The following is an 18,102-nucleotide window of genomic DNA, read 5'->3' as shown; positions in this document are numbered from 1 at the left end:
TCTGGGGCTCCACGCAAGATCTCATCCCGTGGGGTCAAAATGATCATGAGAACGGTGAGCAAAGATCCCAGAACCACACGGGGGGACCTGGTGAATGACCTGCAGAGAGCTGGGACCAAAGTAACAAAGGTCACCATCAGTAACACACTACAACGGCAGGGAATCAAATCCCGCAGTGCCAGACGTGTTCCGCTGCTGAAGCCAGTGCATGTCCAGGCCCGTCTGAAGTTTGCCAGAGAGCACATGGATGATACAGCAGAGGATTGGGAGAATGTCATGTGGTCAGATGAAACCAAAGTAGAACTTTTTGGTATAAACTCAACTCGTCGTGTTTGGAGGAAGAAGAATACTGAGTTGCATCCCAAGAACACCATACCTACTGTGAAGCATGGGGGTGGAAACATCATGCTATGGGGCTGTTTTTCTGCCAAGGGGACAGGACGACTGATCCGTGTTAAGGACAGAATGAATGGGGCCATGTATCGTGAGATTTTGAGCCAAAACCTCCTTCCATCAGTGAGAACTTTGAAGATGAAACCAGGCTGGGTCTTCCAACATGACAATGATCCAAAACACACCGCCCGGGCAACAAAGGAGTGGCTCCGTAAGAAGCATTTGAAAGTCCTGGAGTGGCCTAGCCAGTCTCCAGACCTCAACCCCATAGAAAATCTGTGGCGGGAGTTGAAAGTCCGTGTTGCTCGGCGACAGCCCCAAAACATCACTGCTCTCGAGAAGATCTGCATGGAGGAATGGGCCAAAATACCAGCTACTGTGTGTGCAAACCTGGTAAAGACCTATAGTAAACGTTTGACCTCTGTTATTGCCAACAAAGGTTATGTTACAAAGTATTGAGTTGTATTTTTGTTATTGACCAAATACTTATTTTCCACCCTGATTTACGAATAAATTCTTTACAAATCCTACCATGTGGATTCATGGATTTTTTTTCACATTCTGTCTCTCACAGTTGAAGTGTACCTCTGGTGCAAATTACTGACCTCTGTCATCATTTGAAGTGGGGGAACTTGCACAATCGGTGGCTGACTAAATACTTTTTTGCCCCACTGTATTGTGGGGAGCAGCATATCTCAAAGGCACAAAGTTCCCACTCCTGTGTCACTGGCAAAATAATTCGTGTGTATTCCTCCACATAAATGAAATAAATAAATAAAATGAAGCAAACTGTTACTTGCATGAGTCTCATTATAGTGAGACAGCTGGATACAAACCCTACACGATCCCTTGGATTAAATTAGACTGAAAGTTGTTGATTAAAATTTCTAAATGGTTTTTTAAGAAACTGTAGCACTTAATATAGCAAAAAGCCATCAGACTGTTGTTATCCTGGCTCTGTGGAAAGCAGATAAACAGCTCAGGTCTTCATAAGAAAAGCACCTAAATGTGAATCTGTGACAGTTGCTGCAATTATCAAATTCAAATCCTTGGATGAAATGGATCAAGTTTCATTTAAAATGATGGATGTCTGTGTCCAGATCAGTATCTGACTGCAGTTTGCTTTTGCTGAAGATAATTTTCGTTGTTGCGTTGCTTTTTTTGGCACAGCTGCAGCTTTGCTTCATGGCCGATGTTGCAATGCCATAAATTTCAAGCTTAATTTAAATACATGTTTATCACACTTACAAATAAGCCCAGCGGAGACAAGTCACGGATGAAAGGCTAAATGCTGTTTTTTATCCATCAGAGATATTTGATTGATTTGCTGATGGGAAGTTTTTGACAGATGTTTAAATACTGTTACAGTTACTTCTCAAGGCAACGTAGACCCGGGTGAGGTGGCTTCAAAATAATATTGCATTATATCAAGGTGTTTTTGTGCAAGCAGTACTTTGAGCAGTAGGGTTTAAGGATCATTATTTAATTTTTACCACAACATGTACTAATATAATGTCCTGTCAGATAGCCTTGTTGGACTGGACTGGTTCTTTTATACCTGAGCCCTCACAATGCTTTACGCACCTTTCCTTTCATACAGTCCCAATCAAAAGTTTAAGATCACTTAAGAAATGTCAAAAATCACATTTTGATCTTTTTGATTGAGCTTCAACATGCAACAAGAAGAAATGGGAGTGAGACAAAACACTTTTTGAGCATGCAGTTTACTGAAAACAGTGCTTACACTGAAACAGGCTGTTTTACAGCTGATCAAAAGCTTAGTACCACGTGCGCTGGCAAAGGTCGGCAGCCTATTAGCCTGGGACTAATAAAGGTTATCTTAACTAATCTTATCTTTACAAGGCCAAATCTGTGCAAAAATGTGGATTCAGTATACATATGTGCATAGAAGTATTTACCAGGGAAATTCAATTAAAAACAGGTTCAAAGTATTCCTTGTTTTTATTGGAAATATGGAAAAATCTAAAAGCTAAGAACTGTATGTGTCAAAGATAATAAACCCTACAACTGTGAGAAAATGTTTTTGGCAGAATGAGCTGGAGTAACTTCCTGTCACATTATTTAAGGCTTCCATGAGACTCTTCTCATCTTTGCCTCACTGCAGTTTGTTATCTACACAGATTCTTTCTCAGCACTTCATGGACTGGTGTTTGTCTTGGCGTGCAGTGTAAACTGTGGGAGCCTTTATACACAGGTGTGTGGTTTTCTAAACAATGGCAGTTCATGTTGCTGCAGGTTGACAGTAGTTTTGCAGAACAATTATTATTTGAGGTCTTGGTGATTCGCAATTCATGGAGTAATTCGGATTTCCACTCAGTATGTGTGTATACACCTCTCTGCATTTAATCTCTGTCTCTTCCACAGCATGTCTTTATCCTGTCTTCCTTCTCTCACCCCAAATGGTCACAGCAGATGGCCCCGCCCCTCCCTGAGCCTGGTTCTGCTGGAGGTTTCTTCCTGTTAAAAGGGAGTTTTTCCTTCCCACTGTCACCAAAGTGCTGCTCATAGGGGGTCATATGATTGTTGGGTTTTTCTCTGTATGTATTATTGTACGGTCTACCTTACAATATAAAGCACCTTGAGGTGACTGTTGTTGTGACTTGAGTGAGTCACTGGTAGGTTCACAACAATACTCATGCTATTCCTCTTCAGTGTCACTAGATGGCGTAGTAATTCCATTAAATGGAAGGTTATGCCAGTATTGTAGGCTGGGATGTAGCTGCTCGGCCATGAAACTCTCCACCAAGTGAAGTTTAGAGGTCTGTAGCGATCGACCTCTCTGCACTATGCACCTCCCTTTGTGATTTCACGTGGCCTACCACTTTGTGGCTGAGTTGCTGTCATTTCTATTTGCTTCCACTTCATTATAATACCTCTAACAGTTGACTGTGGAATATTTAGTGAGGAAATTTCACAGCTGTACTTGTTGCACATGTGGCATCCTGTCGACTTCACTGAGCTCCGGAGAGTGCCCCACATTTCTCTCACAAGTGTTTGTAGAAGCATTCTGCATGGCTATTATCACTCCTGGTTCAGGAAAGATCAGAAACATACAATACTTTGTAGTTGCCTTGTTATGTTCCTGATCTCTTCCTCGTAATTATTTTTACAAATGATGCAGTTGTGCTCATGCTAGATTTTCATACAAAGGCTGAAATAATTCAGTTTATTTGTCAAAACATGTCATAGAAAAGTATGTATGACATGTTTACATTCACCATGTACAGTAACAAAAACTGATCAGTGCAAGAACCAATGAGGAAACGTTTATTTCATTAAAGGAAAGCTGACTGCCCGTTAAAACAAATGTGAAATATTCTGTATGTTCTGAAATGGAAAGTTCTACACCTGTTGCAGTATTGTTACTCCAGCTCTTTGTGCTTTCTTTGGATTGTTACCTTGAGCTCCCACTCTGTTGTTTTTGGTCCCACTGTGTTTTAGTCTACCGATGAGAAGTAAATAAGAGAAGCCAGGTGCTAAAAAATAACCCTTAGACTCAAACGTTAGAACAGGCTTCTCCCCGCAGCACGCCGTGTAATAAATACAAAGAAAACGGCGCCGTTACAACTTATGTCTAAAACTGTATCGTTTCATGCGTCGGTTAAAACACTCGACTCCAGCTACACGACGCCCAGCTGGAAACACTTCACACAAGTCGAGCTGCCCGAGATTCACAGACTTTACAGAAAATGTTACATTTTTGTGATTTATATCGTTATCGGACGATAGATGTCTTATATCGGGATATGAGATTCTGGACATACCGCACAGCCCTTGTCCAGAGCCAGCATTTACAGGGAGGCTCCTAATGTTTCATGAAGGATGAAGGAATCTAATCTGTATCAGCTTTGATACAGTACTAACACTCTGCTTTAGGTGTCTCTTGGTACATCTGACTGATAAGATGGGAATTTAAATTCCAATAATATACAAATATATACTTCTAAGGATATAAATAAAAATGGAATAGCAGCAAATCAGTGCACCTATTTATGTAGATATGGTCAAGATGACCAGTGTGTAAAAATCCAACATTGTTTGTAATTTCAGCTCACGTTTGAACAAAAAGACAGAAGCTGAAAGATGAGCGGCTCTGTTGACCTGAGAAGGCTGTGCAGGTTTTATCATTTTATGTGAGTTTTGTCAGTGAACGAGTACAAATTTTCAATTAAAACCGTGAAAAGTTTGCATTTATTGGTTAGTGGAGAGAGACCGGGGTTTGAGCACATGCAGCACAGGGCCACTGATCAGACTCGCACCGCTGCGTTTCAGCCATGTGGTCGCCTGCTCACCCACTGAGCTAAACTGGCACACACATAAGAAAGGGTTGTTTGTTTTTTCATTTTTCTGTTCATGTTTTATCCTCTTTCTTCTGCTGTTTGTTAAACTGTTACCCATCTACTCCTCTTTCAGGTCTATTTATGATGACCAACCCAATGCCCACAAGCGCTTCATGGAAAAGCTTGATGCCAGGATCAGGAATCATGACCGTGAGATTGAAAAGATGTGCAATTTTCACCACCAAGGGTTTGTGGATGCCATCACAGAGCTCCTCAAAGTCCGTGCTGATGCAGAAAAACTGATGGTAAGAGAGATTACATTAAACATAACTAGCGACACCTAGAGGTGATAGTAAGAGAGTTCGCTTTTATTATACATTGGCTTTTTAATTTAACAGTGGGTGTGTGAACTCCTGCATTGTGAAGAAGAGAAAATTACAGCAGGTTTTTTTGGGATTATTGGTAATCTGACAGTGCTCAATGATCTGAATCATAAACCTTCCTACTGGATTCAGTGAAGCTGTGATCACAAATGCCTCAGCACAGTCTGTGACTTCAGATCCAGGCTAACGTTCCCAGTTCTTTCTTGGATTTCATTTAGAAAATTCTGACCAACGTGATGGTTTGGTTCGGAGTTATTTATTGTCACATGCGAAAGTTGAGGCTCTGGTGTGAAATTTATGGTTTTCAGGGTTTTTATCGGTTCTATGATTATTTTTATCGTTTTTATCGTTAACTCTGTTTCTCTGGGTCTTTTCCTGTGTGTTATGAATAAATCTTTTTTTTTTTTGGTACCAGTCCTGGTTTTATTTTGTTGTATTTATCTGCGACACCTTAAAGGCCGGCCTGTGGAAATATTGTCGGACATAAACTGGTCCGTGGCGCAAAAAGGTTGGAGAGCTCTGGTCTAATCAAGTTTTTCAATTTTAAAGTTTCGGTTTTGATAAACAGCCAGCTCTGGCCTAGCCCTTTTATGTTTTTGCTACCTGCAGGCTCATCCCACTGATAGTCAGACTTGAAAGGCACTATCTTGGACTGCAGCTGGGAACAGTAGTCCCTGTATTGCTTTATGTGTAAAAGCTGGGAGCTGCAGCACACTGCAAATAACATGCTGAGCTCACTGAGGCTGCAGTCCCAGGCAGGTAAGTTGAAGTCCGTCTTTGGGACGGCTTACCTCTAAACTTTCGTCTCACTCTTAGGTTTACCAGGTGTTTCTGGCCCAGGAGACCCAAGCTCTGTTCCAAAAGCCATCCTCCTTGTTGGCTGTAACTGTCAATGTCTCTATTTTTCACCTGTTTCTTTGCTGCCAAATATCACACACTGCATATAAGGAATGGCTGTAGATTGCTACATGTAGTAGGGGTGGAGGAAAAAATCGATACTATGTAGTATCGTGATATTTTGTTTGCTAATAATGTATCGATGCAGGGACAGCAGAAATCGATATTTTGTTACAAAAAAGGTTTTTGTGCTCTGACTTCAGAGCATGTTGATCCTTTTTCTGAGCAAGAATCCTGACACTGTCCAAATGTGTTTAACTGTTTTTTGGCAGCAATAAACATGACAGTTTACTTATTTTAATTTAAGACATGTTTTATTTTAATTACGTTTAAAACTTTTTTATTTAATGTAAAATTATATTTTGTTTTAATTTACTTTCAAATTCTTCAGTTGCTGAAGGGGCTCCATAGTTTTCATAAATTGCATAGTTCAGAATAGCTATAATTGTACCAGATGCATTCAGTTAAGTTGGACTAGACTGTAATACAAACCGTTCAGTTTGTCAACAATAAAACTGAAATGAGAGAAAGACTGAGTGCGAGACTTTGATATTAGATAAAATGAATATTGATAAAGTTTAACTTTATGTACAGAATCTGAATATCGCAAAATATTTTAAAAATTGCAATAATATCGTATCGTGGGATGTATGGTGATTCCCACTTCTAACATGTAGTGAGGTCACCTACTTTTTGTGGACTCTGCATTTAAGACTCAACATTAGACTTTTGGCCACATTAGTCATGTCATGGTATCATGTTAGTTTTGGAGCTAGTGAGCATATTTAGAGGTGGTGCTGTGCTCCGTTATCAGCTAAGGTTAGTGAGCTGCATTCCCAAACTGTATGGGTGCAAAGCACAGACACATATCTGCTAATTAATACAAAGTAACAGACTAAAATATCAGAATTTCACTTATCCACACCAAATCAACATCTTGGGCAGTCTTTACCATACAACAAGACAACAAAGCATACATATTTATATTTGTGTGTTGGTGTGTGTTTCAATTAATTATTCATATATTACTAAATAATACAACACAAAATTATACAGGGCGTTGTTGGGATGCTACTATGGAAGTAATCCCTGAAGATGGAGTTGCATAAAGAGGATGTGGGACCTATGGATACATCGAAACCCAAAATCTGGACTAACCGCAAAACAGCTAGTAGCTCAGTGTTTCAACATCCTTAAGAAGCAACTGCTAACACAACTAGAGATTTAGGAAGGACGGCACAAATGCTACGGCAAAGGGGAGCCAGGACATCAGGTCAGGGAGGAGATAGCATCTCTACACTCTCAGATTCCCTCCTAAGAAGTACAGTAAGTTGGACATACCTGAGGCCTTGGAAACTGCCAAGCAAAGACTCGCAGTATCTCATTGGCAGGGGAACAATATGAGAACAGCCCTACCAAAGCTGGAGTCAGAGGAGGATTATATGGGACAAGGATGCAACACACATATGGTTGGTGGAGCTAAGAGCAAACTCCAGTAACCTCCCTGAACAGGCCTCAGTTACCATCGCACTGTCAGACATCTAAGAAAGTCTCAAGTATGAAGAATTGGACAGCATCAATTCCTGATATGAGTCATGTCAGGAAATTGGCTAAAGAAGCTAACTGCTCTCCATGAGTGTCGCACAAATGAACTAGCTACTAAAAGATTAGACACACCAAGGATGGCTAATTGAAGACTGGACAGTCGTGATCACCCAAGGATCTTCAGAAGGGACCCATCCAACTACCGGTCAATGACCTTCCTCAGACCCAAAACATGAAAGCTCCTATCAGTCATCATAGCAGCTAAGACAAACAGGCACATGGTTCAAAACATGAGCAGGACCCGGAAGGGAATAAGCAGAAACACTGAATGGGGCCAAACACCAGTCATTCAAGACTGACAAACTGAAGAACCTGAGCACTGCCTTGATTGATTATAAGAAAGCATACAACTCAGTGCATCACACATGGATCCTGGAATGCCTAGAACTTCATCAGCAATTCAATGGGGGCAACTTCAAGCCAGTTACACAATCAGCATGAAGTGCAGGATTATTCAAAGAGATGAACCCTCTCAGCCAGGACATCAACAAGACTACGAAATAGAGGAAATGCTAGCTATCTCCCACTCATCACATGGATGACATCAAGCTATATGCCAGGAGTGAATGAGGCATTCACTTGTTCATTCATATCACTAGGACCTACAGCAATGACTTTGAAATGTCATTCAGCTGAATGGGAAGAAAAAGATCCAGACAGTCAACACCTGCTGGTTGTCAGATACCTGGTGGGATAATCAAGTGGCCACAGGAATAGGAATAGACGGGCGATCGTGGCTCAAGAGTTGGGAGTTCGCCTTGTAATCGGAAGGTTGCCGGTTCGACCCCCGTCTCGGACAGTTTCGGTCGTTGTGTCCTTGGGCAAGACGCTTCACTCGTTGCCTACTGGTGGTGGTCAGAGGGCCCGGTGGCGCCAGTGTCCGGCAGCCTCGCCTCTGTCAGTGCGCCCCAGGGTGGCTGTGGCTACAATGTAGCTGCCATCACCAGTGTGTGAATGTGTGTGTGAATGGGTGGATGACTGAATGTGTAAAGCGCTAGAATTGAAAGGTTTGTCACTGAATCTGTGAGAAAGACCCTGTCACAAGCCATTAAACTCCGTGAAAGGCCCAGTGCACAGTCGATAGGCTCAGTTCTCCACGGCCTAGTTAATGGACATGGACAATGAGCTGATTACAAGGCTGAGCAGCTGTAGAAAGGGAAAAGAGAGGGCACGAAGAGATGAGCAGAATAGACATGCAACACCAAGTATGCCAGAACCAACACTGAAGTATTCATAAAATGCATATTGAATATATCACCAATTTTCTAGGTAAATGTATTTCTACAGGTGGTATTGGTGTTAGATTCTCACAGGATGTCAGTAAAAAGCCATCCAATCCACTCATGCAAAGAAATCAATCAACAGATGTCCATAAATGATGTGTAATAATGAGAAATGACACGAGGAGAAAGTATTAAAAACGCTTACTACAATTTGTTGAATACTTTGTACAAAAGCCTTTGTTGGTCAGAATGATTCTGCACAGTCTTAAAATCCTGAATGCTTCGTGGGCCCCTTCTATGAACTTTCATCTTCATCATCCTCGTAGATGACAGCAGATATTTATCAAGAATGTCTTGGTACATTTTTCCATTCATCCTTCCTGCAATTATTTGAAATGTCCCAGTGCCGTACACAGAAAAACAGTCCCACGCCATGATGTTCCCGCCTCCAACCTCACTGTTGGTATGGTGTTTTTGGGGTGAGGCTGTTTGACCTCCATACATGGTGTGTATTATGGCTATTATAGAGGTATGTATGCTCATCTTGAGGAAGGAAGCATGTCACCCAGTGTAGCTCCCCAGAGTTTGTGTACAGAGGAGCTCTTTTAAACATGATGGATTATGTGGAATTATAAAATCTTGTGGAAGATCAATGGTAAAATGATTTAAAGTTATGTAAATTATTAAACTTGTGTCTTTTTTCCAAAGGGTCAAGTGACAGACACTAATCGAAGACTACAAGATGCAGGCAGGGAGGTACGTCCATGCTGTTCCCCTGTGAAGAAATCTGCATGTACATTTACTGCAAAGAGAGTTCCCTATAAGACATGACTGTACTTAATCCCAGTGGTGCCCTCTTTTTCACTGTCTCCAACACTGCGTTCTCTCCCACAGGTGACAGCTCAGACAGAGGAGGTGATTCGCTGTCGGGTCCAGCAGAGGAACATGGCGACCACTGTGGAGAAACTCCAACTCTGTATACCAGGTACTAATGCTGCCTCTGCTTCAGTGAGAAAGATTTTGTTGTTCAGTTTTGAACAGTGTTATCCAGCTGGCTGACCTCAGGAGTCTTTATATATATATATATTAGGGGTGCAACGATACACAAAATTCACGGTTCGGTTTGGTTCGATACTTTGGTGTCACGGTTCGATATTTTTTCGATACAAAAAAAAATGTTCATGCCTTTTTAATTTGTCATTTATTAAAATTATAAATATATATTTTAACTCAAAAGTACAGTTTTTAAATTTAACCCTAACCCTTGTGCGCGTTTTTTATTTTGACAGCGAATGCGCACCTGCGGACACTTATGTGCAGCCCTGGTTATTTAGCTCGTCATATTGCAGCCACAGAAATTCTTTTGTCCATGAAACCATAAAGCTGCACTTTCTTTTTGCCTTATAGTCTGATTTGTCATAACTTCTCCGTTTTGTGGTAAGCTTTTCTTTGGCTGTCACTTCTTCACCCTGACCGGTCTTATTTGGCTCAGCAGAACTAAAATATATATCTGTCTGTGAAGGTTCTCAGTCATCCAGGTCATCGTAGTCAAATATAAATCCTGCTGCTTTTACACACGCACTCACATAAGCTCAGCGATTCTCTGCGCGATCAACCTCTCACATGTTTAAGCTGCGGGAGATTTCACTTGTCATTTTTGCATAGTAAGCTAACGATTAATAAGACGATGTCAGAGGAATTGGTGCACAAATTATCATCACTCACAGATCAGTGCTGTCGCTCTCTATACACAGTTCGCACGATTGCAAAGTGAAAGCAAAAAAACAAGCGCAAATTCAAACGCGATTTCAATATGTCACATATTGACAGTGGCTCACCGATGCCAATGACATAATTACCCAGCTACATTTCTGAAAGAATGCAAAAGCATTGACATATATTTTTCCTTCCTACAATAGCCCGACGGGCAGGGAAGAGATAGATTTTGGTAGCCCGACTGAAAAAAATCGCTAGCCCCAGGACGTCGGGCTAGCGATATTGCGAGCCCAGTATCTGATTGAGGAATCACTCATCTTTGGAAAAGAGAGTTTATTACAGAGAAATGTCTCTTTCCAAAATAAAAGCTATACTATCCGCTTCTTCTGGGCTATATTCTCAGCAGCATAAGGAGAATCATGTGCTAACAGCTGTCTAAATGACTCGGCTAAAGTTAGTAGCATGCTTGCTTGTTTTTGTCTGCTTCCACTTGTCTTTGCACTAGGATGATGTCGGTGTAAATGTGCAGTCATATTCGTTGTGTTCCCACTAGTGCTTTCAGGTTAATCTCGTTGAAATGACCTTAACGCCACAACACGGCAAATCTCCGTTAACGAGCTACCGCCGATCGCCCCGTGCATGGGGCTAGACGGCCAACACGTTAACGAGCTAACTGCGCTAACACACTAGCTGTAATTGAGCATTGCGTGGCACATCCAACATACTGTTTTACTTTAGTCCATGACTCGCTTACCTTCAGGGTCATACGTCACATGAAAACCAAAATAATTCCAAACGCCAGATCTGAATGAGGGTGGGGGAGGTCCATGTTGCAAGGAGAGCTTAACTTCTGTCTTGCTAGCTTGCCCTGCGCTCTTCCTTCTGACGATGCTGTCTGTGTTGAGCGCTCAGTGGATCTGCGCTCGACAGTGCAGCCTAGGCGGAGTAGTCGAACGCAGATTCACTGAGCGCTCAACACAGACAGCATCGTCAGAAGGAAAGTTGATAAAATAAATTACAAATGTTGTATTGTTCGATACATATGCGTACCGAACCGAAAGCACTGTATCGAACGGTTCAATATCGATACGAATATCGTTGCACCCCTAATATATATATATATATATATATATATATATATATATATATATCATAGTTTGAGTATGAGCTGTCACAACACTGTTTCCACTGCTACATGTGATTCCTTATATAAAGGAATGGAGATGTGGCATGATGAAGACTGGATGCAGACTGAATGCAGATTGAATGCAGACTGCATGCAGATTGAATGCAGACTGAATGCAGATTGAATGCAGACTGAATGCAGACTGGTTTCAGATTGAATGCAGACTGGATGCAGATTGGATGCAGACTGGATGCAGATTAAATGCAGACTGGATGCATATTGAATGCAGGCTGGATGCAGATTGAATGCAGTGAATGCAGACTGGATGCAGACTGGATGCAGATTGAATGCAGACTGGATGCAGACTGGATGCATATTGAATGCAGTGAATGCAGATTGAATGCAGACTGGATGCAGATTGAATGCAGACTGGATGCAGTGAATGCAGACTGGATGCAGTGAATGCAGACTGGATGCAGATTGAATGCAGACTGGATGCAGACTGAATGCAGATTGGATGCAGACTAGATGCAGATTGAATGCAGACTGAATGCAGACTGGTTGCAGATTGAATGCAGACTGGATGCAGACTGAATTCAGACTGGATGCAGATTGAATGCAGACTGGATGCAGATTGAATGCAGACTGGATGCAGATTGAATGCAGACTGAATGCAGACTGGTTGCAGATTGAATGCAGACTGGTTGCAGATTGAATGCAGACTGAATGCAGACTGGATGCAGACTGAATGCAGACTGGATGCAGATTGAACGCAGACTGAATGCAGACTGAATGCAGACTGGATGCAGACTGAATGCAGACTGGATGCAGACTGAATGCAGGCTGGATGCAGATTGAATGCAGGCTGGATGCAGATTGAATGCAGACTGGATGCAGATTGAATGCAGACTGGTTGCAGATTGAATGCAGACTGGATGCAGACTGAATGCAGACTGGATGCAGATTGAATGCAGGCTGAATGCAGACTGGATGCAGACTGGTTGCAGATTGAATGCAGACTGGTTGCAGATTGAATGCAGACTGGATGCAGACTGAATGCAGATTGAATGCAGACTGGATGCAGATTGAATGCAGACTGGATGCAGATTGAATGCAGACTGGATGCAGACTGGATGCAGATTGAATGCAGACTGGATGCAGATTGAATACAGACTGGATGCAGATTGAATGCAGACTGGATGTAGTGAATGCAGACTGGATGCAGACTGGATGCAGATTGCATAAGCCTGCTGGTTTAGATTTTGTCTTTAATAACATGCATGCAATGTTAGAATAATATAGGTCAGTGCACATTCCATGAATACGCGGTTGTTTTTTGTGCAGGATAAAATATTTATATCCAAATATTAGTGAATGAGTTCAGTGAACATCTACCAAAAAACATTTAGAATCAACTCAGGCTGCTTATTGCTTGTTGAAGCTATTGATTATTTTAGTAATTGCATAATCTATTGATTATTCTATCGATTAATCAAGTAATCAGATAAGAAATACTTTTCTCTCATTAATGAGTCATGTTGTGAACTTTAACTACATACATCATCTGTCAAAGTCAATAATATGAGATATATATGAAACCTAAACCAAGGCATAAACTCTGAGTGTTAGTGGCCCATTTACATTTCTCTTGGCTTGTAAAAATGCTTTTATTTTTAAATATTAATGCTGTTAATTAGAACAAAATATTTCAAATTCAATCTGAAAAATATTATGGAAGTCTTAAAATGAACATGGTCTAGTACCCCCCATGCCCCCCTTTAGACTCACCCCTGTTCGCTGCAGGTATCACTTCCATGTAAAATACCGTTCGTTAGCTTATGCAGCAAGCTGTAACATTTAAACTTGGTGTCAGACTAAGTAATCAGTTCATCTGCATATTTTAATTCAACTTCTGGAGGATTACTGCAGATTTTTCTCTATGTAAAAGGGTTTATTTGTACGCTGCTTCTAAAAACGTTTGTTTTGCAGGTCTGTTTTCAGTTCTGTGGTGACAGTGGCACGCTACAGAGCTGTGCGTTAAACGAAGCATCAAAGCAAAGAATTGTGTCAAGAAATTTTTATAATCATATAATTATTTAAATTACTCGATGAATCGTTGCAGCCCTAGTTCAGTTACATTTGATCCTCTGAAAATGAGAGAATATAGATAAAAATGGCTTTAACTCATAAGCAGTTAATTCAATACTTAGTTTTAGACTCCTTGAAGTAAAGCTAAAAATCTGCACTTCAGTCACATCTGTAGTTTATAATCCACTGTGGTGAGTTTTGTAAAATTCCTCACTGACTCTTTATCAGTGTGTGGATACTGAGTCAGTTTGTTTAGACTTTAATCTTGCGTCCTGTGACTGCCTCCAGCCTTCCCAGCGTCATAAGCTGAAGAAGCTGATTATAACCTTAGTTTTTGGGTATCAAGTAAAAATTATTTATGCATGCTTTTATCTGGCATGTGTAATATTGGAACTTGTATAGCACCTAAGCTGCTGCAACAGTGATGCATCAGTGTGGAGGTCTGCAGTGCAGTGGAGCCTACTGGTAACTAAACATGTTATCACTGTAAATGTGATGTGTGATGAGCAAAACTGACTGAAATGTGTGAACTATCAAACTAATCCTGCTTCCTGTCATTGCTCCCTTTGCAGTGCTAGAAATGTACAGCAAGTTAAAGGAGCAGCTGGAATCCAAAAGGTAACCATCATAAAGCATTTCACCACAGTGTGACCTTGTTTACAGTTTTAAGTCTTTCTTTGGCAATAAAATCACAAGTAGAGAGCGATAAATACAATCAACTCGATACATCATGGTCCAATCATTTAAACACAGCTGTGTGTTGTAGTTTCACCTGATGTGTCACTGGTAAAGATAAATAAATAAAGATAAAGACATGTCAGAAAAAGATGTTATCAATGCAGGATGTAGTAGTTCCTTTTTGTTAGCAGCCTGTCAGAGCACAGGGTGTACACACCTGCTGTGGGTTAGAGGTGGACTGACGTCTCAGTTATGGTCAGACGGGGACATCGTGGTGCGTCAGCTTTTATGTTACCAGCAGAGACCCTGTGACAGTGACATATGATCACATGACATGCTAACTGGTTAAAACTGGGCTGCCAAGATGTAGGAAATAGTCAGCTTTACATTCATTCTTGCATACGTAGTGACAGTGTGGCCTGGAATAAGTTGAGAGTTTATAAAGACTCTCAAAAGTTGAGTTTGTTATCATAAATCAATCTGGGAAGCCTTAAAACTGTAACAAGTTAGCTAGCTTGTAACTGTGACCTTCTTGCCAGCAAATTAAACATGTGATTATCGACTGATTAATTGACATGTTGTTGTATTTGCATTCCTTTTCTCTCTCTGTCACTTCCTGTCTGCGACACCCTGCCAACACCATGCCGAAACCAAGCCTGAACCTTCCAAAATAAGATTCAGGAAGTCATCCTTTATTGTTAATTCTGAACATTTCTAATTTCTCTTTCCAGTTTAAAATCTCACCGACTTTTCAGCTCATGTTCTGCTAGCTTGTCTAAACTTTACAAGCCTGTCTCTGTAAAGAGGGGAGGGGTGTTCACTTTGGACAGGAAATATTGACCCTTTCTTGTTCATTACCATGTACCAATTAAGAGACTGGAAGGAAGTGCCCTTGCTGCTGCTCTGTCACGGCTTAGCAGGGGTGGGTTTAAAAAAAAGATTTCCTGATTCAAAACGATTTTAATTTGCTGCACCCGACGGCACGTACGCACACACGCCATCAGTGCTGAAAGCTGTCGTCCTGGCACTTTCTCCTTCCTCCTGACAGCGTTTACAGTTGATGAGTGTCTTCTGTTCATTTGTGTACAATACAGTTTGAACCACCAATTAGATCCATTAGATCAATTAGATCATGCTTATCAGCATCATGATGGGAGCTCAGCACGCTGACCGTTCACTGAACTCTTGTCATTTGTGCCCAGAATTAAAAAAACACAAATACTTTGTGGTTACAGAATAGACAATAAAAAGAAAATACCAAATATAGATGTACAGTGTATGTACATGCAGATATAGGTCATACTTTGTTGTTATTTATTATTTACTATCATTATATTGGGATGGGTGTTTCCCTCAGACATTTACTGTTGGCCCTGGGCTCAGTGGAGGGGTTACAGTGGGGCAAAAAAGTATTTAGTCAGCCACCGATTGTGCAAGTTCCCCCACCTAAAATGATGACAGAGGTCAGTAATTTGCACCAGAGGTACACTTCAACTGTGAGAGACAGAATGTGAAAAAAAAATCCATGAATCCACATGGTAGGATTTGTAAAGAATTTATTGGTAAATCAGGGTGGAAAATAAGTATTTGGTCAATAACAAAAATACAACTCAATACTTTGTAACATAACCTTTGTTGGCAATAACAGAGGTCAAACGTTTACTATAGGTCTTTACCAGGTTTGCACACACAGTAGCTGGTATTTTGGCCCATTCCTCCATGCAGATCTTCTCGAGAGCAGTGATGTTTTGGGGCTGTCGCCGAGCAACACGGACTTTCAACTCCCGCCACAGATTTTCTATGGGGTTGAGGTCTGGAGACTGGCTAGGCCACTCCAGGACTTTCAAATGCTTCTTACGGAGCCACTCCTTTGTTGCCCGGGCGGTGTGTTTTGGATCATTGTCATGTTGGAAGACCCAGCCTGGTTTCATCTTCAAAGTTCTCACTGATGGAAGGAGGTTTTGGCTCAAAATCTCACGATACATGGCCCCATTCATTCTGTCCTTAACACGGATCAGTCGTCCTGTCCCCTTGGCAGAAAAACAGCCCCATAGCATGATGTTTCCACCCCCATGCTTCACAGTAGGTATGGTGTTCTTGGGATGCAACTCAGTATTCTTCTTCCTCCAAACACGACGAGTTGAGTTTATACCAAAAAGTTCTACTTTGGTAGAACTGACCACATGACATTCTCCCAATCCTCTGCTGTATCATCCATGTGCTCTCTGGCAAACTTCAGACGGGCCTGGACATGCACTGGCTTCAGCAGCGGGACACGTCTGGCACTGCGGGATTTGATTCCCTGCCGTTGTAGTGTGTTACTGATGGTGACCTTTGTTACTTTGGTCCCAGCTCTCTGCAGGTCATTCACCAGGTCCCCCCGTGTGGTTCTGGGATCTTTGCTCACCGTTCTCATGATCATTTTGACCCCACGGGATGAGATCTTGCGTGGAGCCCCAGATCGAGGGAGATTATCAGTGGTCTTGTATGTCTTCCATTTTCTGATGATTGCTCCCACAGTTGATTTTTTCACACCAAGCTGCTTGCCTATTGTAGATTCACTCTTCCCAGTCTGGTGCAGGTCTACAATACTTTTCCTGGTGTCCTTCGAAAGCTCTTTGGTCTTGGCCATGGCGGAGTTTGGAGTCTGACTGTTTGAGGCTGTGGACAGGTGTCTTTTATACAGATGATGAGTTCAAACAGGTGCCATTCATACAGGTAACGAGTGGGGGACAGAAAAGCTTCTTACAGAAGACGTTACAGGTCTGTGAGAGCCAGAGATTTTCCTTGTTTGAGGTGACCAAATACTTATTTTCCACCCTGATTTACCAATAAATTCTTTACAAATCCTACCATGTGGATTCATGGATTTTTTTTTCACATTCTGTCTCTCACAGTTGAAGTGTACCTCTGGTGCAAATTACTGACCTCTGTCATCATTTGAAGTGGGGGAACTTGCACAATCGGTGGCTGACTAAATACCTTTTTGCCCCACTGTATATAGTTCAGATGGCCTGAAAGCACCGGGGGTCCCCCAGGTGTAGCTGGAGGATCTGAGGCTTTCTTACTGTGTATTCATTTGACAACAGAAACAGTGTTTTCTTAGTTTAATCATTCCTTGTGTTGCTACTAAGTTTCCAAGTCCATTTGAAGATTTAATGTTAAATGGTTCTAATAAGTAGCAGTAGTTCGGAGTTGTTATTACTAATGCTGTGCTGTTTACGTCTACAGATATTATGCCGCACTAAAAACCATGGAGCAGTTGGAGAAGGTCTATATCCCAAGGTAGGATCAGACGAAGGCTGCTGAAAGAATGTCACAGTAATGTTGGCTCGACATGAGAAGCTAACAGGTGTCAGACTGTTAGTCTGCCAGCTGTTGCACTGCACTGCTTTTTAAAATGTATTTCTTTATTGATTTTTTTGAATGAATGTTGGATCGGACTGCTTTTCTTTTTTCATAGTTCTGATGTATCCCTTGCAGGGTCAGTCAGTACAGGTTCTGTCAGATCATGGCTGAAAATCTGCCCAGACTGAGAGAGGAGATCAAAGACATCTCCATGTCAGACCTCAAAGACTTCCTGGAGAGCATTCGAAAGCATTCAGACAAGGTTGGAGAGACTGCCATGAGACAGGTATAGAGCTTTTTCCTTTTTAAATAATTCAGGTCATAGCAGGGAAAAAATAAGTCAA

General features: G+C 41.5%; 1 protein-coding gene across 2 annotated transcripts in view; it reads left to right on the top strand.

Annotated features, from left to right (window-relative positions):
* Positions 1-18,102, top strand: part of exoc6 (exocyst complex component 6) — a 69,269-nt gene that overhangs the window by 16,198 nt on the left and 34,969 nt on the right. For both annotated transcript variants that reach the window (XM_082545356.1, XM_082545357.1), the window contains exons 2-7: positions 4,828-4,999; positions 9,511-9,558; positions 9,697-9,787; positions 14,305-14,350; positions 17,642-17,695; positions 17,894-18,044. In XM_082545356.1, the coding sequence (XP_082401482.1) occupies positions 4,828-4,999; positions 9,511-9,558; positions 9,697-9,787; positions 14,305-14,350; positions 17,642-17,695; positions 17,894-18,044 (562 nt within the window). The remainder of the gene's footprint in view (positions 1-4,827; positions 5,000-9,510; positions 9,559-9,696; positions 9,788-14,304; positions 14,351-17,641; positions 17,696-17,893; positions 18,045-18,102) is intronic.

Source organism: Aulonocara stuartgranti, assembly GCF_965226115.1.
Source record: "Aulonocara stuartgranti genome assembly, chromosome: 8".
Classification (NCBI taxonomy): domain Eukaryota; kingdom Metazoa; phylum Chordata; class Actinopteri; order Cichliformes; family Cichlidae; genus Aulonocara; species Aulonocara stuartgranti.
Note: the sequence above shows the minus strand (reverse complement) of the source record. Positions and strands in the feature narration are given on the sequence as shown.